The 25897-nt window shown below is 43.3% G+C and overlaps 1 protein-coding gene across 2 annotated transcripts in view; it reads left to right on the top strand.

Annotated features, from left to right (window-relative positions):
* Positions 1-25897, top strand: part of gli1 (GLI family zinc finger 1) — a 62505-nt gene that overhangs the window by 28583 nt on the left and 8025 nt on the right. Inside the window, exons 2-7 of one of the 2 annotated variants that reach the window (XM_052075993.1) lie at positions 19080-19192; positions 21115-21353; positions 22053-22145; positions 22214-22415; positions 24063-24225; positions 24361-24468. In XM_052075993.1, the coding sequence (XP_051931953.1) occupies positions 19122-19192; positions 21115-21353; positions 22053-22145; positions 22214-22415; positions 24063-24225; positions 24361-24468 (876 nt within the window). In that variant the 5' untranslated portion in view covers positions 19080-19121. The remainder of the gene's footprint in view (positions 1-19079; positions 19193-21114; positions 21354-22052; positions 22146-22213; positions 22416-24062; positions 24226-24360; positions 24469-25897) is intronic. The other variant, XM_052075994.1, reaches the window with a different exon arrangement.

Here is a 25897-nt window from a genome sequence, read left to right as displayed (position 1 = left end):
AGGAAATAGTTTGGAGAAGGCCCCTTAATTATCATAGGTCACCTTGCTTGGCACCCCAACACAACATTACCCAACATTGGTAGAGTTGGTACCCTTCACCACTTTGGATCTCACAAACCACCCCCCCAAATAGCAATTTTATGCTTCCAGCTACTGTATATGTAAAACTGGGAGAAGGGCCTTTTACCACTGCAAAAATCAAAGTACATAAAGGCGCGCTTGGCTGAGTTTGGTGTAGAAGAACCTGCTCTGAACCTCAATGTTGAATGGTCATTGCACCCCAGGCGTCTTTTGAGAAAGTCTTCACATTCCCAAAGTCTTCTGTAGGTACCGTAGTCATACAGTTTGAATGATCAACCAAGAAATGTAGGGGGAGGAGGGAGGCGGGGGGTTGTGGAATTGAAGGTGGCGAGTGATTAAAATTCATCCCACGGTGCAAACAAAAGGTGGAATGAAGAAGAAGGAGGAGAGAGCAGGAGAGGACGACAAATGGTTGGGGAGGCTGCTTGTAAAAAGATTCGGGGTGATCTCCCTCCCAAACGGCCACCTTTGACTCAGAGCACAATTATCCCGGGAGACAACGGAAAAGACGTAAAAGAGCGGGAGAAGGAGGTTGGGTGGGTGGGATGAGATAGATGGATAGGGGGGGAGGGAGAGAGAGAGAGAGAGAGAGGGAGAGAGCATGAATTACACGGCTGGCTTTTAAAGCAAGATGTGCTGAGGCAGCTTGAACAGGGCCAGGAGCAGGAGAGTGGCGGGGGTGGGAGACGGGGTTCAACAATTGACTCAATTACAAGACAAACTCTCCAAGGGTCCTACAACGCAGACCCCTCGGCTTAATGTTTGGCCCTCTTCAGGTACCCTCACTTTTGGCAGGCACAAGGAACTTCTTCAGTTCGGCGCTACTCTCCGCTTGAACCTTGCGAAAGCACTCCAACGCTCTTCTCTCTTTTCCACGACGTGCCTGCCTTCTCTCTGTCAGCCTTTATGGCCCGTAATGAATACCAAACGTCTGCTGGCCCTTAAAGGAGACATGCCTAGGTCTTTTCTTATTCTCCTCTATAGCCGACGTGGAATTTTGCTCGGGCTCCCAGGACAACATCGTGGAACCTCTTGTACAGTGTAATCCAGTACCCAAAAGTCACATTCGCGAATAAGGCCAATGCCGATTACAATATTTGACAAGAGGAAATTCCGATAATTGAATAATCAGCCCCGTGCCAAAATTAAAAAAAAAAAATATATATATATATATCATATATATAAATATAAGTGCACTTATTAGGGTAACAGAGATATACAGTGGAGACCACCGCATACCCGCATACTCACGGCTCAGCACTCACGGATTCACCTAATCAGGGATTAAGAAGAATTCAAAAAATAATTCTTTTTTTATTTTGAGAGGGGGCAACCCCTGTTTGAAATAAATTTCTGATTTTGTATCACGAAGTGATGGAAATTTGACCGAATGTTTAAAAAAAAATCTGATTCATGAATTAATCGAAAAAAATCCATTTTATTTATCAAAACAAACAAAACAACAAAATTTGCAGCTGATCCATTTGATCTCTATCAGAATTAGATCTCAGTCATAGATAAACGGTAACAAGAATTGGGAGCATAAAGCTATTACAATAGTTTGAATAATAATCTTTTTGTTTTTCTCATCAAGCGTTGGGTTGCACAAGTTTGCACACCCTCATAAATTGGTATGCGGCGGAATGGAGAATTAAATAATCACATTAAAACTCTTGTTAAGTCAGAGTGAGCAACACATCTGCCACCTTTCGAAGTGCCCCCTGATTAACCCCGAATAATGGTTAGGTTTTCGAGTAGGAGTTGCCTGACATTCTTGTCACCACATCTTCGAGCACAAGCCATGGTCTACCGAGCACTGCATGAGCGGGATCTGATTCTTCAAAGGTATCAGTCAGGAAAATGGCACAAAAGAATCTCCAAAGCTTTGACAATATATAAAGGAACACACAGTGAAGTTATCATGTACAGATGAAAATATGGCACAAAAAGGGAGAAGAGAACTTCTGAACTTTATTCAGGTATCATCAGAGGAACTGTAAATGGTTGCAGTTGTGTACTGGATTTATAGTTTGTTTTTTTGTTTTTTAAATTTCCAATTGAGTTACAGTTAAAATGAGGGCCTGTGAATATTTTTTGGCGCTGACCCTACGATGATCAGGTGGGATAATACAGTGGGCAAAACAGAAACGCCAACAGTGCTTCTCTTGTCAGTCAAAAGATCCGTTCAAGCAGAGGCTCTCTCTCTCTCTCTCTCTTTTACTTTCTCTCCATTACTCTGCGAGCATCAGCTCCTTTTTCTTCTTCTTTGTCAATCTCTCTTTCTTCCCCCATTTGGATCCCCTCCGATTCCCTCCATCCTGCCTTTGTGCAGCAGAAAGGAGGCCATGAATACCACACACAGACTCGGTGAGTCATCCGCTACAAAACAACGTGACAGACGCCAGATTTGCTTCTTTTTTTCCCCCTTCCCTTCTCCAGTGATTCACACTCACTCGTTTTTCTTTCTTTGTTTTGGTTGAGCCATCCTCGTTTTAGCTTTCGCTTGCATGTTGATTGCATTACATCCAAACCACCATTCGCACAATTGTGCAATGCGAGTGCATCATGCCATTGACAAGTTTTCCTGGAACACTGAAAGACTCACACACAGTTTCTCTTGTTAATTTAAAAACTACAATGATTTAGATTTTTTTTAGATCATATGTTTAATAGTGATATTTTACACTTAGTTATTTATAGTTTTTTCATTATACACACGAGACCTTTTAATTACTTTTTCTCTTTAAATATCTTCTTATTTTTAATATTTTTAGAAGATATACAGTTATTTAAATGTTATAAACATATATATTTAAATGTACAATTATCACAATTTTAATGAATACATTTTACCGTCACTAATTTAACACGTTTTATCTGAGACCGGCATTTTACAGTTTTTAGCATTTTAAATTTGGATCATATGTTTTAATATAAGTGGCATGGTTGTTGACGAGTTAGCACGTCCGCCTCACAGTGCAGAGGTCACGGGTCAGATTCTGCGCCTTCCTGTGCAGATTTTGCATGTCCTTCCCGTGCCTTTGTGGGTTTTCTTTGGGTGCTCCGTTTCCTCCCCCATTCCACAAACATGCACGTAGGTTAATTGATCACTCTAAATTGTCCTCGGGTGTTATTGTGAGTGTGAATAGCTGTTTGTAGACCATTTGTGCCCTGTGATGAGCTGGCAATCAGTTCAGGATGTACCTCGCCTCCTGCCCAAAGACAGCAGGGATAGGCTACAGCATGCCCGCAACCCTCGTAAGGATAAAGCGGTTCAGATAATGCATGGTTGGATGAATGCATATTTTAATAGAGGGACATTTTTCAGGATTGAGTTTGGCAAAGTTAATAACAATTGTTTTGCAATTTTAAAACAACATTGTCCTTTTTTACATTTAAACACATATAATCATAAATTGTAAATACATATACTGAGTAATGTTAAATTCTTTTTCCACTTTCGACAGAGATGACTACAATCCTAATATAATCATATTCAGGTACATTGTATAATTAACATGACTTTCGTAGCTCTCTTGACAGAAAGAAACATCCTAAGTCATAAAGTACAGACCTTAGTAGCTGAAGAAAAAAGTGTTTGTAGAATTACCATGACAATGTTCCCCCTCTCCTATTGAGTCATTTGTTGCTTTTTAGTTAAGTTAATGTTCTTAATTACACTGCTGGTGGGACATCTCACACACACACACACACACACACACACACACACACACACACACACACTCACACACACACACAAATGCGCGCATGCACACGCAGGCTCACACAGCTGCAGTGTGACATCAATTCACACAATACATGTGCATGCCGCATGTGTGTTGTGCATCAGGGCCAATGAGACAATAACTCGAGCACTAAAATGTGAGTGGAGGGGAGGTGGGGGAATAATTGGTGCCAATTAATGAGCAAGCCTCTTTGATGGACCACACATGAGGATGGCTTGAGTATGTCAAGCACAAAGCATCATGCAAAAGATTTCTGCACCTTGATAGTAACAGCTGTATCACGGTTAGTACCTTTTTACCTCGCACGTTAAAAAGGTACCTTCAGTGTCCAACGAGAGAGAGAGAGAGAGAGAGAGAGAGAGAGAGAGAGAGAGAGAGAGGGAGAGAGAAGCGACCACTAAATGTTCAATGAGAGCCTGGGTTTAAACAGTCATCGTCATCACGCTGTTCACATTTCAACATTATGAGACCAAGACCACACCGAACAATGGATCAACAGTACCTTGCCATGGTGAAGCTTCATGGTCTCAGATGGAGGTGACCACTGAGGTTAGGGTGTCACGGAGTGTCATCAGCAGACATACCAAGTGACTGGAAGAGTCACAGAAAGATGTAGAAGTGGACGTCCTTTAGCCACATCCCATGCTGATAACCGCTACATTGTGAACAATGCCCTGAGAAACCGGATGATGAATGGCGCGCAACTCCAGGCACGTTGAAGGGAGGTGAGAGGCACCCAAGTGTCACGTCACACCATTTGACATCTTTTACATCAGTCTGTGTGCTAGACGACCCGCAAGGGTTCCTGACCACACCACCAGGTACACACGTGTCAGTGGCCTGCACTTTCTCCAGCCCCGAATCCGATTGAAAACCTGTGGGATCAGCTGAGTTGCCTTGCAGAGACTTGAAAGTCTGTACCCCAGAACCTCAATGACCTGAGGGCTGCTTTTCAAGAAGAATGGGATGTCATGCCGCAGAAGACAATAAGTGGGCTTGTGAACAGCATGAGACGCCATTGTCAAGCTGTAATTGATAATCAAGGGCACACGACGAGTGATTGAGACATTGAAATTGTTTTGTTGCTGTGTACCAACCATTCTTGTTAACTTTAGTTTCAAGGAATTATTGGAGATGAGGATTTTTTTTTTGCCCTTCTGGTTTCTCTGGTTTCCTCCCATATCCAAAAACATGCACGGTAGGTTTATTGAACATTCTAAATTGTCCTAAGGTATGATTGTGAGTTTAAATGTTGTCTATGTGGGCCTCGTGATTGGCCGGCAACTAGCTCGTGGTGTACTGCCCTAATGTTTGAAGACAGCCGGGATAGGCACGCCCATGTCGTGAGAATAAGCGATTCAAATAATGCATGGATATCAGTCTTGTCCATCATACTCATAATAGAAGCAGGAACATTGCTTTTAAAAAAACACCACTTATTGTGCTTCTTAGATGTGATTTGTATGAATGCTCCGTCAATCGGTAGTATGCAAAATGCGTCAGTCTGGTGACAAATGGTCACTGCCGATTGGTTATTAGTGAGCAACTCAATGCATGAGATAGAAGAAGACAATACACGCAACAGAATAGTACACAAAAGCAGAAATATGACAAAAATGAAAAAAGTGTTATCTAGTAAATGAAATCCAGAAAACACATCTTACTTAGCTTGTATGATGAGTGCGTTGGGCAAGTTTATTGTGTGTTTTCATTATATTTTATGAAACCCTGACTGTTTATATTATGACAAGCTATGACATCTCAGCTGCGTGCATTGTGTAGCAGAGGCAAATCTCACAAGTTGTAGTACACCGATGCATATGTGCACCACGTGTCACCTCATGGCCACACCTTCGGGGTTGCTGTGTACCCTGGACCACACCACTGAAACATTTCTAGCACCGCCACTGCTAACCGTACTATTTGATGGAAACTAGGCTGCGATCGCTCCTCATTTCAAACGTGCGCCAGACGCAAACATACCGGCCCTGTACTGTGGCACTCAACAAACAGGCGTCATTATGACATGAGGAATTCTTTAAGAGCCTTGAAAGGAAACCACCTCACAACAATCTGCCATTTTGTGTCCATCCATCTCTCTGGACACATTTCATAATATAACTAAATGGACTCAACCATTAACGCGCAATAAAATCCACATGAAGCGTCCATGGCTGCTACTCCTCTGTATTGTCGTCATGGATGTCCAGCGGTTTCGTTTCCCCCCAGCCCCCACACACACACACACGCTCTTGAAGTGCATGCCGACTCTGCCGTCTTGATTTTTCCCGCTTTCTGCCACGCATATGCGCCGGGAATCCACCCACGCACACGCACTTCTTCCCATCCTGGTGCCCTTGTGTCTCTCTTCCTCCAGCTGTTGTGCAGCTAAAGAATATATAAGTAGCAGCGGCAGCCCGCCTATAAATATGGCCTGCCCACCCAAGACTGTTAGGATTATTATTTTTCTTATAATCACTGCGGTGCTTGTGTAAACCCAGCGGATAATGATCTGGTTTGGGGTTTAACTGAGCCGCTGGTGTCAGGGGAAAAAAAGGCTTGGGTGGTGACAGGGATGAGCCCAGGCGACCAAAGCGTAGAACCAACAGTCATTTGTTTTCCACTGCTTGTACCACTTTTGGTCTACTAGTATGGACCTTCACCTGGATTGCAAGGACATTGAAATGTAAGCTTCTATTTAATATCCTTGATATTCAGCTAAAAGTCCACATACGAGTAGACCCTTTGTCCTCACTATTAGGGCGCACGAAAAGAACAACTACGGTGCACTAGAAGAACCTTCAAGATATTCTTGATTTAAGGTGCTTGTACTAGTTTACTCATTTGTCTTCCTGAGCAAGACTACATACACCTTATATGTGGATCAATATTCTGATTTCTTGGACGTAGTATTTTAAATGTTCTGTAAAGCGCTTTGTTCTAGCTGCAGCGGTTGTGAAAGCTCTGTATAAATAAAGCTGTATTGTATTGTATTGTATTCCGTTTAGCGTAGCTCCATTTAGTGGTTGCATAATGCAGCCACGATTGTAACTTCTATTCTATGTGCCTTATATGAGGTGCACACTATATATGAAAAGTTTGAAAAATAGACCATTCATTGAAGGTGCGCACTATACTTCGAAGTGCCTCATAGTGCAGAAAATAAGGTAGTCAAGGCAGTATACGTTCTAGTATATATAGTATCTAGTATCTATAAGTTCTAGTATACGAGAACGAGGGTGCTGGTGAAGAGCCATCATGATATTCTTGATATCTCCAACACATACTCGCACGAGTCATTATACCAGGCATCTGAATTGTATTCCTAGTGATGCCAAAGAGTGCATTAGTGCATAGAACTGAAGTTGGATATGAAGGATATCAAAGAAAACAGCTTTCGATAGAAAAGAAATGATAAATTAGTTGTCGTGGAGGACTTACGATTTTTTTTCCACGTTCTTCCTTTGTTGTTTATAAATTAGCATTACCGCAAGCTGCCGTCTACAGCTGGCAGCCAGCTGTGTGAATCCAGCTCTCCTCATCTGCTTTATGCATCTATCATTCCCGCCCACCTCTGCCGTTGTTTTTTTTTTCCTTAGCCCGTTTCCTCCGGCACTTCTCCTTTATAGGAGTTCAAAGAAATACTTGCGGTTTTCATCAGAGCTATACCTAACTCCTATGCGACTAACAACAGAAGTAGACAAAGTGGCAAGGGGACAAGGGAGAAGATGAGAAAGGAGCCAATGTTGCTGTTACATGTCGGACACATTGGGAAGAAAAGGTATGCATGACTATGAGTAGTTTGGATGGGGCAGTTGGAGAAGGAGGTAGAAATTATTTCAATATACTAACGGATGGATGGATATTTGATCTATCAATCTATTGTGCGAAACCTCAGCGTTATAAAAAAATCCAGGAAATATATGTCTCAAAAGTTGTTTACCACTTTGGAGTTAATAAGAAGTAAGTTAATATGGACTAATAAACCTCAAAGGTTGCCTTTTCTGCTTTGAAAATAATCTGTGTAGAATACACACCCATGCAAGAAACAACAAGAAAAATTGACAAGAGGCAGACAAGACAAGAGCCAACGTTGCTCATACATGTTCGACACGTGGAAAAAAAGTGTGTGTGTGTGTGTGTGTGTGTGTGTGTGAGTGTGTGTGCGCGCATTCGTGTGCATCAGGGGGAAGCAGGAGGAGTGGCAGTGGAGTGGGGTGCAGGAAACCGCAGGTATGTACAGCTAGACGGCTGGGTGGCCTGCAGAAAAGCATTGAAGTAGTACAGAAGGAAAGTTACAACAAAAATAAATAAAAATGAAAATATTCCTCCCCAAGCAAAACTCTTAAATTGAATATAAAAAAACCCTCAAAATTACGAGGGTTTTTGTTTAGAAAAAAAATCTTGGAAATGTTCTCCTCAATTTTAATCCATAATTTCTAAGGTACATTTAAAAAAAACAAGGTAATACACAAGCTAAATTTTCACAAATCTATGGAGTAAAAAAATAAAAAATAAACACAGGTGAGAAAAATAAATCAGCCAAACAGTTTTTTGGTTAGAAAGTTAAAAAACTATACCTAGAATTTTGAAGTTTAGAAAACAGATCTGTGAAAAAAAAGTTGCACAAAAATTCATCTTCAGAAAGTAAATCAAGGAACTAAATAATTTAAAAGTTGCACAAATCATCGAAATTTGAGGGGGTAAAATCTGGGAAAATGACCTTAAATATTTTTTTTGAGTTGTAAAAAACAAAAAGCAAGCAAAAAAAAATAAAATCACCTCACCTGCCGCATAACATTTTATAATTAGAAAAAAAATCCGCGAAATATTCTTGTAAATTGCCAAAAACTTTGGGCTTCATCGAACTACAATCCAGAGAGAAAGCAACCTCAACAGTTTGCAAAATTCAGAGCCGTCATATGAAGTTACTATTCCCTCATTTACTAACGTGCATACACACTAATTTGTTCGCACAACATCTGTACGCATCCAATATCTTTGTACTTGATTTTGAACATATTCTTCAAAGAAATTTCAAAACATCTTCAGCCCAAGCGTATCCACAAATACTGAAAGATCAGATTTCTGAAAAAGAAAACATACCTATTACCCAAGACACACAACGTATGGAAACGACCGTTATTTATATAAACACAATCCGACGGTGATTTTACCGATATGCTCAACTTGTGCGCACAGTGCGAAAACTCCTACGCGTTTATTAGTAAATGAGGGCCAATGTTAGAACACAACATGAATAGAGCAAATGTTTGACCCCGTCCCACTACTGTTGGCATACACCAAGAACAAAATCTTCCGGTGCATTGTCGTGTCTGTCATCAGTCACTCTGGCCGTGTAACAACAAAGGATCAACGCTTCATTTTGACAGGGTGAGAATGCCAACAGAGCCAAATCAGCAGCCACTGTTTACAATACTTGACTAGCCGAGGTGTGAATTAGCCCATTTGATGACTGGGCTTAGCCACAAAGAGCGTCTAGTAAACATTAGCGTTTACTATTTAGTCTTCTTTTCAAGACAGGATGATTTGCGGTTTTCTGTTACCTGAGGGAGCAAAGTTAAGAAAACCACTGATTATCCGGTATTATGACGACACTTTTTCAATGAGCATCGGGGCATTTTGCCTTCAGTTTTGTCTTCAGCAAATGAAACGCACCCTCAATCGGATTCAGGTCATGGTGATTGACTTGGCCGTTCAGTACTAGTGCACTTCTTTGGTTAAAAAACAAACAAAAAAAAAAACGTTTGCGTTAGTTTTGCAGTATCATTGGGGCTATTGTCCATCTGCACTGTGAAGCGCATTCAAATAGGTTTTGAAGCATTTGGCTGATAATGGACAGATAATATGGTCTGAAACACGTCAGAATTCATCCTGCTGCTTTTATCAGCAGTTACATCAGCAAGAAATACAAGGGAACCCGTTCCATCACATTTGTGGGAAAGTGTCCCAATATTTATGGACCTGACTCTGTGTGTGCATCCATACGTCTGTCCGTGCATGCGTGCGTGCACGAGTGTGTGTTTGTGTGTGTGTGTGTGTGTGTACACATTCCAATCGTTCCACAAAAGTTCACCTCAAAAGTCATACAAAATTTCAGAGTTTCAAAAAAACGGGATAAATATGGTATGAGTTCTGAAATAAATTTTGAGAAAGGTGAAGAATGACAGCGTTGTCATTCACAATGATGATGTTACTCATTTTCAGGGTACCAAAATCCAAAACAACTGAATTTTTCTTCATACACTTTCAGAAAGCTATTTCCCCTTGTTTGATATCTTGTGAGTGTCACGCTAAAGCTGAAAAGGGAATTAAAGTCATTTCCATGACGCTCGATGAAAGTCGAACTGACACTAATCTGGCCCGAAGCAGGTCAGTGAGTCGAGGCTTATTGTACATTACGGTGATGTCTCCAGCCCGGTGGCCTTTGCGGTGGTCACATCTTGGCTCCCCCCTCGCCCTCGCCCTCGCCCCCCCCCCCGCCTCCGCCGTCCCATCACATTACAGCAACTGTGAGGAATTCACTGAGTAAAAGGGGTAAAAACAGAGTGGAGGATAGTTGGGGAAAGTGAGCGAGGAGACGAGGCGGGTGTGGGGTAAGCCCTTGAGAGTCCGTGGAGGGTGGGGTGGGGTTAGCAAAACAAATCCAGAATTTAAAAACAAAGCTTACCACTGAAGGAAAACAAGAGGGCCGCAATAAGTCAGTAGGTTGAAGGGCGGAGAAAACTGAGAACGAGAGGGCAGGGTTTTCTGGCCCCTGTGGTCGATTGAGAGTCTCCCCCGCCCGCCAGCCTTAACACAACACCATCCTCCGCAAGGCCGGCCACATCAGGAACGGCTGGCTACATTATAGCTGCCATTATCGTCTCTCTAAGTCATAACAGCTCCGAGAACACCCACCTCGAAGGCGCTGCCACCAGGACGGGGGAGAGTGAGGGGGGTGAGGGAATGAGGGAGGGAGAGTAGGAATGAGCCCAGAGAGAGAGAGAGTGAGAGGAGGAGGAATGAGGGTGGAGGCAGCAAGAGATAGTAGACAGAGATACACAGTCAAGAAAAGATGGCAGCCAGCGAACACAATCATGGAGTTTAATCTGCGGAGAACTTGAACTTGTAGCCTGCACAATCGCAACAATCGTCTTCCATTTGTTGACAAGTCGGGCCGAACCGCAGTCGACTTTTGGTGACCTGCTTTATCGTACAAAAAAACCCAGAAGGCATTTCCATTTTTTAAAACCACTTATCAGGTTCAAAGTCAGCTTAAACAAGCTGGCTAAAGGGGAAATACACCCTGCACTGTTCCACCAGCATTCACCAACTACATCCCCTGGTTGGGGAATCCATCCCATCCTATACACATGAAAGTTGCCTGTCTGAAGTACTCCACCAATGGCCCTGATCCAAAAACATCCATCCATTATCCATCCCTCCATTTTCCGATATGCTTTATCCTCACAACGGTCGAGGGGTGTGCTGGAGCCTATCCCACCTGTCTTTGAGCAGTAGGCACCCTGAACCGGTTGCCAGCCAATCGCAAGGCACACAGAGACGAACAACCATTCACGCTCACACTCACGCTTTAGAGTGTTCAATCAGCCTCCCATGCATGTCTTTGGAATGTGGGAGGAAACTGAAGTACCCGGTGAAAACCCAAGCGGGCGTGAGGAAAACATGCAAACTCTACACAGGAAGGCCAGAGCTGGAATCGAACCCCCGATCACTGCACTGTGAGGTCAACACCCTAACCACTCGTCCACCAGGCCGTCCCCATCCAGTATTGATTGATTGATTTATTTATTTTTACCAACACTGGGTATCTTGTTCAAGATCACCTTTACCCTCAGACTGGCGGTCACCAGTCAATGGGAGCTTACGGAATCCATCCCACGCTATTTGCCAACAGCTGTGATAGAAATATACACTCAGAAATTGGTCGATAAATACCATTTAGGCACCATGTCGGTGACCCCTGATTTCGAACATTGTTCTTGCTCAGGATGAGTCTATCCCAATTGACTTGCATTCACCGCTATCTCCGCAGAAGTTGGCCACATGAACCACTACACTAGCAATCATCATTTTCTATTCCGTGTATCCTGCTCATAATAAGCCTATCTCAGTCGACGTGGCATGTAAGGTGGACAACACAAGGAACTGCTTACTGGTCAATGGCATGTTAGGTACCGGTAATCCATCCCATGGCATCTAAATGAAACTGGGCGACAAATCATTCCACTTATCACAGACACTGAGATAATGATCTTGAGTCAATTTATATTTTGTGTCCAATATGTGCCAATTTGAAACCAGACTGATTCAATTTAATGGAGAAGTACCGTATTGGCTCGAATATAAGACGGCCCTGATTATAAGACGACCCCCTCTTTTTCAAGACTGAAGTTTGAAAAATGATTTTTTGAACACCAATTAAATTTTTATACCGAAAATAATTACAGTAAATCTGAAACAATATATTTGAGAGAAAAAGCATGTTAGTTTGCCTCATTCAAATCTAAAGTGCAATCACATTTGTAAATGAATGGCATCTGGTTTTTGAAATGTAAATTACATCATACTTCTCCTCAGCTGCCGGTTAATCTGGCCGATCTTCGAACCACTTCTCTCCAGATTGTCACTACATTTCTCAATTTTTTGTTATCTCTTCTATTATTTTCTTCTCTTTTCCTTCTGACGGCTATTTTTATTTTTATTCTTTGTGGCAGGGGTTCGCTTTGGCCTGGAGAGTCCAATTCAGCATTCGCTTCAATCATATCTGGCGTCATCTAGCGTCGTGAATGGGTATAATGTCTAGACCCAGAATATAAGACGACCCCCGCTTTATAAGTCTTATTTCAATGCAAAAAACACCGTCTTATATTCGGGCCAATATGGTACACTTGGGTACTTTACACAATGTTATGCAATTGTCTGTGTTTCCATTGTTTGAAGCTGTAAATGACATCGAGGTTATTGTATTTTATCTTTCCATTGTTGGCAATTATAAGTTGGTTTGACAACTGCGATGATTGGATTCCAGCTTATGCAAAAAACACCGTCTTATATTCGGGCCAATATGGTACACTTGGGTACTTTACACAATGTTATGCAATTGTCTGTGTTTCCATTGTTTGAAGCTGTAAATGACATCGAGGTTATTGTATTTTATCTTTCCATTGTTGGCAATTATAAGTTGGTTTGACAACTGCGATGATTGGATTCCAGCTTTGGCTGCCGTGAACACTTAATTTTAGGATAGACTTAATTATTAATTGACAACATTGAATTAGGAACTCAAAAAGGCGCTATGATAAAAACACAGGATTCATGAGATGATAATTTGGGTTTACAATGTGGTGATTGATTTATGAAATTCTGTGTGCCACACTTTTTTCATCATACCGCTTACCGTTTGTAGACACGCAAACTTGATCAGGGTTGACTCTTCAACAAAGTACCACTGCTCTCAATGGTGAAAAGCTACTATGACCAACCACCACACATAACTTGTTTCTCTCCAAGGTCCGCGGTTGGAATTTTGTGATATCACCATTTTGTGTAAAGGACACTCAAGTTTGAAGGATCAGGGACTCCTGAGAGAACGGCGATCCAGAAAAGTCATGTAAACACACATGCTGTGTATTTACATTTTCCAACTGGGAGATGAGATGAAAAAAAAAAGTGCTACTTTGGATATCCTCCGCAAAGTGTGCCGGGAGATGCATGAGGGTGAGATCCATTTTAAATCCCACTAAGCGAGGTCTAGGGGTGAAAAAGGCCTGGTTCCGTTCATTTTGTCCCATGTGACCGGCAACCTGAGGAAATGTCTGTCCTCTCTGCAGGCCACCTTACAGGAAGGAGGGTCTGATGACTTCGTGAATTATGACAACACACTGCTGGCATTTTTCTATGCAGTAATGCCCACGGTCTTGGTACCCTGAAAGGAGATATTTTATTCTAATTTAAACTGTTTCGATTTGGCTTAATAACATAGATAATACAAAACAGTCAAGATTTTGAGATTAGATTTTGAGATTTATTTTTTTGAGATTAGCAGATTTTGGTACGCATTTTTGAGCCTCGCTGGAATTTGCTGGTTTTTGAGGGGGCGGTTCTTTCTCATGCAAATGAACCACTGCTCAGCCTGCCTCCTTAGAGATGGATCTGAGCCAAGTACAGCTTTTGTTACCATGACGACCAGGGTCAAAGCTAGGCTGGCTACTTGTTCTCATGACATGGAAGACCAAAGTGAGCCGCCATAAAAATAAGTAATATTTTGCATTTTCACTCGTGTAGGCAGCACTTCTCCAACAATCTGCCAAAGTGCACTTTGTCAAAGTGTGTGTGTGTGTGTGCGTGTGTGTGTGTGTGTGTGAGTGTGTCCATTAATTTTGCATGTGTATTGGTCGCGTGCTAAAAAAAATGCTGGATCGTCAGTTAGGCTAGCTGCCAACTCATGTTTGGACAAAAAGCCAGCGTGAGGGTGGTATTTTGTAAATTTGCCAAACTATGAAATTACAATGCAGAACAATTTTGAACGGATCGCTCATTTAAGCTACCGATTCATTTTGGAATCGGTAGCTTAAATTTTGCTTCGTGAGTACGCACTCCAGAGACCCTAACGTTTAACTACAATCACTGCACTCATTCGTTCATTCATTCATTCTCCGAACCGCTTATCCTCACTCTTCTATCAGTCAATCTTCCATGATGTGTGCTCTGTAGTCATGTTCTACTAATATGAGAACAATCGTGCGAGAAGGTCTCCCAAACCCAGAAAAAGCTCAGAAATTATGGTTGCTGTGCTAAAAAACATGAGCGTCGAGTTGAGCTCAACTGTTCTTACCCTATTTGTACACGCTTAATTTGGAACAAGGGTCAAGCTTCAAATGATGGCCTGGAGGAGCAATACATCACCAACCATCCAACCCACTTGTGACTGCAAAATTTGGACCCAGATGTTGACCAAAGTTCTAAAGTTTTGCAAATTTGGGACGGCTTGAACCCGCTTCCCTTACTTGTTTTAGCTGGTCGTTGGACATATGTTCCGGATGGTTTAAATCTGCTGCTGCCGTATCCCACTCAAAACCAGGGCCACAAAATTCCACATTTTGCCTCTCATCCAAGCAGGTTTGTGCAACATGGCTTGGTTAGAACTGCACAGGCCTGAATCCGTGGAAAATGATTAAATTTTTGTTGTTGTCGTGATTATTGAACTTATTTTATCAAATTAATGAAATTACCTTTTATCTGGCAAAATGCCATAATCGGAGGTAACTCCTGTAAAACAAGTATTGAAGAGAAATCATGGACCGGATTTTCCGCACTATAAGGCGCTTCGGAGTATAAAGTGCACCTTCAGCCTATTTTAAAACTGTTCATATACCGTGCGCACTGCATTGTAAGGCGCATACAATAGAAACTACAAAAGTGGCTGCGGTTGTGCATTCACTAGATGGAGCTACGCAGAAGGGAATACAATACATTCATTCATTCATCTTCCGAGCCGCTTGATCCTCACTTGGGTCGCGGGGGGTGCTGGAGCCTATCCCAGCTGTCTTCGGGCAGTAGGCAGGGGACACCCTGAATCGGTTGCCAGCCAATCACAGGGCACACAGAGACGAACAACCATCCACGCTCACACTCACACCTAGGGACAATTTAGAGTGTTCAATCAGCCTGCCACGCATGTTTTTTTTTGGAATGTGGGAGGAAACCGGAGCACCCGGAGAAAACCCACGCAGGCCCGGGGAGAACATGCAAACTCCACACAGGGAGGCCGGAGCTAGAATCGAACCCGGTACCTCTGCACTGTGAAGCCGACGTGCTAACCACTGGACTACCGGGCCGCCCAATACAATACAATACAGCTTAATTTATATAGAGCCTTCACAACCACTGTAGCTGTAACAAAGCCATTAGAACTAGTCACGGACATGAAACATAAATACAAATGGGATTACAAAACAACAAATGAAAGACAAAAGTTATGAAGACAATTGATTCAACAAAAAGGCACACAAACCTCGTGGGATCACATCCACAAGGGGCTAAATATCCTTCTAAGTCTTGCTTGTCTCCTTCCTACGTTTAGTCAGTAACTATTAACAATGATTGCGGTATTATCTTTGTTACATTTTGGCTGCGCAGAGCTGGCAAAGTAATTTTCCGAGTGCTTGTTGGCGAATGCATGACAATTAGTATCAGGGAAAAAGGGTAACCTTTTTGGTTCCAATTGGCTCCTGCTAATAATCTGAATCAGAATCATCTTTTTTGGCCAAGTATGGAGAACACACAAGGAATTTGTCTCCGGTATAACTAGCTGCATTAGTATCATCATAAACGAGGCCATGACAAATAAGTATGGAAGGACATTTTGTAATGTAAGTGAACTGTAGTGCGGAGGTACCACAACTGTGATACAATGTGCAAAGTATCAGCAGAGCTAAAGTGATCAGTGGTAGAATACAATACTATGACAGTTGTACAGTTGGTGCAGAAAATCATTGAACCCTTTTAGAGTGACCAGTAGTAGTTTTTGTTGTACAAGAAGAGTGACTATGTCAGTGACTGTTTAGGGAGTTAATGGCTAGAGGGAAGAAGCTGTTTAAGTGTCTGCTGGATTTGCTGCGCATGGATCTGTAGCGCCTGCCTGAGGGGAGTAGCTGGAAAAGGTGGTGGGCAAGGTGCGGTGGATCCAGTAGGTTATCACCACTAGATGGCATAGGAAAACACTAACAGGAAAACAACTCAATGGGGAATATAAAGAGACCACATATAAGGCATATCGGATTAGAGGGCACACTGTCAGCTTTTAGAAATATTAAAATTTTTTAGGTGGGCCCGATAATCCCATAATCAAATAAATCTACAACCCCCGTCGCCCCCACAGATTTTTCATGTAACTTCAAATCACTTTCCTGTGATCTGACAAAAACAGAGTTAGCCCATTCTTGTCCTCAGTGGCACCATTTACGTGCAGGCAATTTAATACACACACATTTGCATTGCACCTGCCACCACACTTACGCATTTGTACAGTAGTGCCGCGGCCTCTCCAGACTTGTTGGACAAGTGCTCTAATACTGTGATATCCCCTTGGCGAGACTGACAGGACTGTGTGTGCACATGTATGTAGGAGCATGTGTGTGTGTGTAAGCTCCCCTTCGTGGCATTTACAAGTTGTGGACAGCTGAAGTGCACGACGAGATCTCTATTTAGCACTTGCAGCTAATTATCATACATACATGTCAAGCCAGCGGCGAATACTTGCAATTACCACCACCGGGCTGCCCATGTCATTTAGCCACTTGCTAAGTTTACACTCCAAATCCCCAAAGGTGACTCGGGGGCTTAAACAGTTCCCTGCTGCCCTTTTAACACTTGCACAGTCACATAACGGTCCTGCCAATAGAAAACGGACGCTTTCATCACAGGGCCAACGTGACTTTTTTCAGCGCTCATCACATGAACAGCAGCAACATGATCGTCTGGCTCCACCAGAGGCCGGGTCATAGGTGTTGAGTGGAAGAATTAGCATCAACATGTTGCGATTCTTTTTTCTGAAACACCACAAGATGCCGTAAAATTACACCAAAGACATATGAGTCGAAATAGGTAAAAGTAAACAAAAAACAGATTATTTGAGTGATTATTTGTAGTGTATGGGGTGTTAAATCGGAGTTTTGAAAATGGTTGAGATTGAATATCTGAAATGCTGTTGAATATTTATGATGGCAAATATTGAGTGGTCAACACTGAGTTGGGTCGAGCCACAGTGATTTTTGTGGAAATTTTTTTATATTATATTTATGTTATATTTTAAAAAAATTTTATCAGACGTGCTGCTTGTTTGTTATTTCTTCTATTCTTTATAAACGGCATGGTATATTTTATAGACCTACCAGTGACAGAAAGGTCAAAAAGAGGGACATTTCATATTTTCAGTTGTTGGTTTTTATTTTTTGTTCAAGATGTAATATTTTTTTTAATATAAGTTTTGATATTACAAATTTGACTTTATTCAATCTTTTGAATATTTTACAGCCATAAATAGTACAATAAAAATTGGGATTAAATTTTATTTCCTACAATAAGTATGTGTATACACATACTGTCAATGTTATGCGTTCTGTTGTATTATTATTTTACGTTAAATGTTCTGTGCAGGTGCAGCTGTGATGAAAGCGCTATAAAAATTAAGATTTATTGTATTGTATATAGCCCTGCGATTGGCTGGCAACCGATTCAGGGTGTCCCCCGCCTACTGCCCGAAGACAGCTGGGATAGGCTCCAGCACCCCCCGCGACCCTAGTGAGGATCAAGCGGCTCGGAAGATGAATGAATGAATGAATGAATGCATTGTATATATACATATATAGTACATGTATATTTCCACATATACACATACGTATATATATATTACATATACATCCATCCATTCATTTTCAACACCGCTTATCCTGAATAGGGTCGAGGGGAGTGGTTGGAGCATTGTTCAGTTGACTTCGGGCCGAAGGCAGACTACACCCTGAACTGGTCGCCAGTCAGTCGCAGGGCACATACAGAGTCAAGCGGCCATTCACACCCACATTCACACCGCCACTGAGTGGGAACCAATCCCATGTTGCCCGCACATAAGCTCGGCGCGTGTACCACTATGCCATCAACAAGATAAATAGATAAATGTTTTTTTTCTCTACTGTATATGCGTTTCATATTGTAAATGACACAAAAGGCATAAATGTTTATACACATTTTACGAATATTGCACATTTGCCCATTGCACTGTATTCTCCAAGTCCGCATGCCAATCAACAGCATTTATAAACATAAAAGGAATAATTATAGTTGCAATAGAGTAATTAAAATGTGTTTGTTTGCAGAGAATGGGGGTCAAAAAACAGCCTTTTCCAAGAACTGTATTCAGCGTATAAAGGAGCTCCCTTGCGTTCCAGTAAGTTTAATTACGTGGCTTTGAATGGCAGTTATTCCTGCTGTAATTCCCGGTTGTACTTCTAATATCATGCATTTCATAGCCAGCGCCGCTTTTAAAATAAGCTCCATCTTTGGGAAGAAGGGTTTTTCGTGTTTGCTTTGCTCTGTTATTAACGTCCTACGCGTCCACAATTGTTTCTGTCGCAGTGGGGTATTTTGGTCCACTTCGGTTTGTTTTGGTTTGGCGCCGGGCTGGCCTGAACTAACCAGCATGTGTTCTTGTGTTTGGGCTGCCGGCAGGTCGGTGGCGTAAGGGGAGCAGTCGGCCGTCTCTGAGCTCCGATGCCAGTGGACATGCAGCCACACCAGGGGCTGTATCGCTATGACACCTCGCCCGGACAGCCCTCCAGAGGGTAAGAAGTCATGTTTGGGAAAATGTAGACTCATTCAGGATATTCTTGACCACGTTTTGGCAACTTATTGAAGCATTTATTTTGATTGTAAGGATAATTAGGCCTTCATTTGGGAAAATAAAAATGTAACTTTCATCAGGAAAGACACCCTAAAATTTTGACTCTAAATTGTCCCGAGGTGTGAGTGTGAGCACAGACGGTTGTTTGTCTATGTGCGCCCTTCGATTGGCTGGCAACCAGTTCAGGGTGTAGCCCTCCTACTGTCCGTAGACAGTTGGGAAAGGCTCCAGCACGCCCCGCGACCCTTGTGAGGACAAAGCGGATCGGAAAATGGATGAATTACATCCATTACAATCCATCCAATTACAGTGATGACAATTATAATAATGCAACCAAAACAAAAGGACACGAATATGACAATGGATTTTTTTTTGTAGCGGTTCACCCCAAAACTCCTTTCAGTCACCTTTAAATCACATTCAAAGTGATAAAAAACAGAATAGTGTCTCCATACTGCTTTACCTCCAACATAATTTTTTCCTTGCATCACCATAGCTTCACATAGGTGATGGTGACATTTTAGGAGATGCTCAGAACCTGCTTCTTTCTATTCTGAAGGTGACGCTGCAATTGTTGTGGGGCGAGCTCAGCCTTCACACCCCCGCTTTTTGCTCTCCGCACCAAGCCTCCCTTCCCCTCCCTCAGTTCCCCATGCCACCCAGGTTGCGGGGCGGACTCGGCCTTTCTGACAGCTGCTAATTACAGGCTGACCGGCCCCTGCTGCGCTCTGCATGACTGCCCCGCAGCCCCGCTCAGGTTACCGTATTGAGCTAACGGGCCGATCCGTAGAGGAAGATAGAAAGAGATTGGTGAAGAGAGAGATCGGAGGGGGCAGAGGGAGGAACTGAACAGATTGAATGGCAGAAGAGAAAAGGGGAGCTGGGTTGCATTCTGGGGCAGGGTGGGGGCAGTTGTGGATTAGAAGGTGCAGATTAAGCTCCAGTGGGGAATACATGTTGTGCTGAAAGACTCGTAGATCTGAAAGAGAGAATTAGGACAAGATGGATGGATGGATGGATGGATGAGAGTCGGTCTCTTTTTGGAGAGACAAAGACAAACACTTTTTTTTGGAATGATGTTGAAAGTCAAGGGAGACTGGAAAATTCCCTTCTCCAAGCAGGAATGGGAAATGCCCACAGAGCTTCTTTTCCATCAACCGGGAGAAAAATAATGACAGTCCGCTCTCTAGTGTGGAGGAGGAAACATGACAGCTGAGCCCATGCTGTACCAATATGGTGCACACGTTTTCAACCTAGTGGTTGGATGCCATTCAAAGGTATTTGATTCAAGCGTCCATTTCTATAGCACTTGTTCTCATTATACTCGCAGGTGAAGCAGAGTTTATCCAAGCTGTCTGTCGGTGAGACATGTGGGGATCACCACAGATGGTGGGCAGCAATTGCAGGCCACAGATGGACAAACAAGCATTTACACTCACATTTACTGTACATCTTGAGTCTTCATCGCAATTGCACTTGAATGGATCCCTTAGCTAACTTCAAAAAATATGCAAATCAGTTTTAGCAAAATTAATGTCAATGCTGAAATGCATTTTGGGTGATGGATGTATGGATGGAATCGTATCCTTTAACCATCTCTGCTGATAAATTAGGCCGAGTAGGTGTCAGTCGAATGCTTTGTAACTGCTGACGACTTTCAAAACAAATCAAGATGCGGCAGTCTATGGAAAAGGAATACTTATGCTCCTTCTTTTAAGTGTTTGGTGACATGTAACTGGTAATTTTATATTAGTACAGAGTTTGAGTGCTTCTGCAATTTGCAACTTTTATGAACTGTGTTTTACTTTGTCTCTGATCCTGACTCCATGCTATTCTGGATTTTATTTATTTATTTTTTTACAGCTTACTGCCCCCGGACCAGTACAGCGACATCCCCTCGTTGCGAGCTCCGCTACTCAACGGCCCTCCCCAGGACTGCAGAGCCATGTACAATCCCATGACTCCCGGCATGGCTCACGGATCGGGCCCGGGACCTGCGCAGAGTATCGGCCATTGTTTAGATCAATACATGAGGCCCCCCCAGGCCCCGCTGCCCCTTGGAATGATGGGCCACAGGACCATGGCATCCACGGAAGCTCCATGTAAGGGTTCTTTGATGGGCACAATGGTAACAATTTGGTTTTTGTCAGAGTGTTGTTTTAGGTCGGAGGTTGGCAGGCAATTTATACAAAAATTTAATACAATAGGCTTTATTTTTGTGACCGGGGAAAATCCTGCACTGTGCGGAGGCGGGTTTAACCTGTTGGTAATTTGCAGACGAGCACAGGCCATTTTTTTTCTAAGAGAGGGAGGACTGCGCCGCTGTGGGATTGACACAATTTACCGAAAATTTGGCACGAATGTTCATCTTGTCAGGACAAAAAAAAATCAAATAGGACCTAAACTGTGAAATGCACACGAAGTTGGCCATTTTGGTCAAAAGTGACATATTTCGGGGAATTTGCTCATTTCTAGGAATCATACCTGTACTCATTCTTCAAGGGAATGAAGTCGATCGCCACCCAAATTTAGCCTTACATACTTGATGGGTGATGGTGAAAGAAACTCAAATCCCCAGATCAATCCTCAGATCTTATAGAAAGTATTCACACAAGACTAGAAGCTGGGCGAGAAATTCCACACTGATTTATTGTTGTGGCGTGGTGAAAGAATGTCCTCGGTTAGGTTCCTCCTACTATGCCATTAAGTATTTTTAAATGTAGTTATTGCCCGTATAAAGGCTACTTGAGGATATTTCTGTTTCAGTGGCAAGTAAAGAAGGACCCTGACTATTTTCACAGGCAACAGCGCCCCCTACAGTACCCAGAACAATATGATGTCCTCCCATCACAACTTATGCCATTCGGCCTCGGATCAGATCGGCTCAGTTGACGGTAAGAGACCAAAAATTACAAATACGTCAATTATTATCCGATTTATTTTGAACGACACCACCCTGAAGCAGGCTCCAGGTTCTCCACCCCGCGCTCCATGCTGAAGCTGAGTAAGAAGCGAGCTTTGTCCATCTCGCCGCTGTCCGACCCGAGCGTGGACCTGCAGACGGTCATCCGGACCTCACCCAACTCCCTGGTTGCCTTCGTCAACGCTCGTTGCACGCCCAACGGGGCCAGCTCCTACGGCCATTTGTCTGTCAGCGCCATGAGGTCAGATGTCATTGAATATGCGAGATACTGATGTCTCATGCTTAATAATAATCCACTTTGTTCTCAATTCAATTCATTTCCTACTTATTGCTGAAACTGAAATTGTTCAAAGAAAAGAGTGGGGCGGGGGGGTTGAGAGTTATTGTTGTGATCGCTGCTTGTTTGTTATCAGGCTTACGAAAAACTGCAAAATAAATTTGTCAAGTGTGCCTTGGAAGAACCCCTCTTTAAAATGTTGATAAATTTCCACAGGTGGAGTGAGCGGTTGTAATTAACCAACTTCTCCACTCAGCGGCGCTATAGTACTGTGATTTTGCCTTTCCCAAACTTTATTGTTTGTTGCAATTGTAACAGTCAACATTTTTTATTTTGAAAAACATAGATAAAGAAAAATAAAATAATACTTTATTGCTATAATTACATCCATCTTATCGGCCTATTCTCACAAGGGTCATGGTGCGTGCTACTGCCCATCCCAACCGTCGTCGGGCAGTTGGTGGGGGACCACACCCTGAACTGGTTGCCAGCCAATCGCACAGCACACAGAGACAAACAACCCCCTTTACACTTTTAACCATGGGCACCTTCTGGAGTGGCACACCATGCATCCCAGATTTGTAATTTGATTTAATGGTGTGTGAGTCTTGTGTTTTTATCCATTTTCTGAACCGCTTAATCCTCACAAGGGTTGCGGCACATGCTGGAGCCTATCCCACCTGTCTTCGGGTAGTAGGCGGGGGACACCCTGAACCGGTTACCAGCCAATCGCAGGGCACACAGAGACGAGAAACCATCAGCGCTCACACTCACACCGAGGGACAATTTAGAGTGTTCAATCAGCCTGCCATGAATGGAATGAATTGGAACGTGGGAGGAAACCCAGAGAAAACCCTTACAGGGAGAACAGGCAAATTCCACTAGGCCTGGGCCGGCATCGAACCCTGCACCATGAGGTCGATGTGCTAAACACTTGCCCACCGGGCCGCCCTTTAGCAAAGCAAATCTTTATTATTTTTTTTAATGAATCAATCATTTAGCCTAGGCGGCCCAGTAAGTCCAGTGGTTAGCACGTGGGCTTCACAGTGCAGAGGTACCGGGTTCGATTCCAGCTCCGGCCTCCCTGTGTGGAGTTTGCATGTTCTCCCCGGGCCTGCGTGGGTTTTCTCCGGGTGCTCCGGTTTCCTCCCACATTCCAAAAACATGCGTGGCAGGCTGTTTGAACACTCTAAATTGTCCCTAGGTGTGAGTGTGAGTGCGAATGGTTGTTCGTCTCTGTGTGCCCTGCGATTGGCTGGCAACCGATTCAGGGTATCCCCTGTCTACTGCCCGGAGACAGCTGGGATAGGCTCCAGCACCCCCCGCGACCCTAGTGAGGATCAAGCGGTTAGGAAGATGAATGAAAAGGATCATTTAGCCTATGCATTACTAAATATAGGTACTATTATACCAGACTGAATTTCCATATTCCCACCACAATTTGGTAATCCATCCACTTCACTTTTAACCAGTTGTGTAATTTGAGTGGCATGGTGGCCTTCATCGCAGTGGTCCCCATGGTAACAATACATGTTTAGTTTTACCTTCATGGACCCAAATCCAAAATTTAAAACTGCCACGATTGTTTTTCATGAATATGTTCCCCCGCAGTCCATCCCATGGCTATTCCAGCAACATGAACTGCCAATCCAGGTCTCAGGCCTCCATTTATGGGGGAGTAGGTGGGGGTACACCACACACACCGGGCGCCTGCCAGGCTTCCCGACTGCCCGCCCACAATCCTCGTCTCCACGCTCCGCCCAAACACGGACAAGTAAGACTTCCCTTAGCTTAGCTCAGCTTGATATATTATCTATTTGTCGTCTGCTTCCGACAGCTGAGGGGAAGCACGATACCACAAAAGCGACAAGAGTGGTAAACACTGAGTTATATGTGCTGTATGTTGTAGCTAAAGACAGAGCCTGGGCTGGGAGTGGTGATGGATGGCATGAATGTGAAGAGCCTGGAGGAGAGGTCTGAGGGAGATGTGGCCAGCCCTTCCTCCACTAGTACTCAGGTAATAAAACATGCTTACATCCTTACAACGGTTGACTGTAAAATACAGTCGCTGGTCACAACATTAAGTCCAAACAAGCACAATATTTTAAGTACAGTTGTTGTAATAATTTCGTCATATTTTTAATAACTCTTGATATATTTATATTAGTTTATATTATGCTTCAACATGTTTTAATGGGGTAATAACTATAATTATTTTCATACTTTCTATATATTAAAAAAATGGTAAAATATTCAGTCATTCATTTGCCGATCTGCTTCATCCTGACAAGGGTCGCGGGGGGGCGTGGGGTGGGGTTGTGCTGGAGCCTATCCCAGCCATCATAGGGCAGTAGGCGAGGGGCACCCTGAACCGGGTGCCAACCAATTGTAGGGCACACAGAGACGAACAACCATTCGCACTCACACTCACACCTAGGGACAATTTAGAGTGCTCAAACAGCCTGCCATGCATGTTTTTGGAATGTGGGAGGAAACCGGAGTACCCGGAGAAAACCCACGCAGCCCCTGGTAGAACAAACTCCACACATGGAGGCCGGAGCTGGGATTGAACCCACGACCTTAGCACTGTGAGGTTGACGCGCTAACCACTGGACCACCCCGGTTAAATGTATATTATTTAAAATTAGCATTAGTGTGTGTGTGTGTGTGTGTGTGTTTTCCCAAGATGGCGCCCGAGTAGGCAGCCTTCGGCAAGTGCTCTTCAAGAGCCTTGCTTTTTTGTGCTTTTTTGCTGTTTTTGTCTTTTGTTTTGTCACATGTTGTTTGTTGTTTCATTGTGTGGACCTGATATGGACTGTTTTCAGCGCTTTTTGGCCACGACATGGTGGTTGCGCCTTCTCGGCAGCACGCCTGTACCAGCACAGATTTTGATTGGGAGGAATGTCAGCGCCATTGACTGTCGGTGCTGGACAGACCTGGGGCGCTTGTGTTTTTTGCGCCAGTAATGGGCAGCATTTTTCACAACCCCGATTTGTTCAGTGGCCATGTCAGCGCTGTTGGACAGTTGGCGTTGGTGCGGCTGGATGGATGGCCGCTGAAGTTGAGGATGAGGAGAGAGGAGCGTTGGCGCAGAGCGCCGATGCGTATTTGAAACCGTGAGTTGCCGCTTGGAATTGAAATGGATTTCCATGGGACAGGAGAAGTGAACCAATCTCTTTTTTCGTCAATGGATGCTACAGCTTCTTGTTGACTTTGAAACTTAGCTTGTAGCCGACGTGTGCACATTTTGAGCATGACGTCTCTGATCCACTGGTTAAAGGACACTTTGATTCTCTCCTCTTTCATCTCAAACTGCTTCAAACAACAAAGCGTGTGACGGAAAAGTGGTTAGGACTGCACGACTGTCCGCGCCGTGTGTTATGTTATGTGTTGTGTTTATTATTTTACTTAATGTTAACTGTTTTGTAAAGCGCTTTGTTACAGCT

This window comes from Hippocampus zosterae, chromosome 9 (genome assembly GCF_025434085.1).
Source record: "Hippocampus zosterae strain Florida chromosome 9, ASM2543408v3, whole genome shotgun sequence".
NCBI lineage: Eukaryota > Metazoa > Chordata > Actinopteri > Syngnathiformes > Syngnathidae > Hippocampus > Hippocampus zosterae.
The sequence above is the reverse complement of the archived record's forward strand: the minus strand, read 5'-3'. Positions and strand labels throughout refer to the sequence as shown.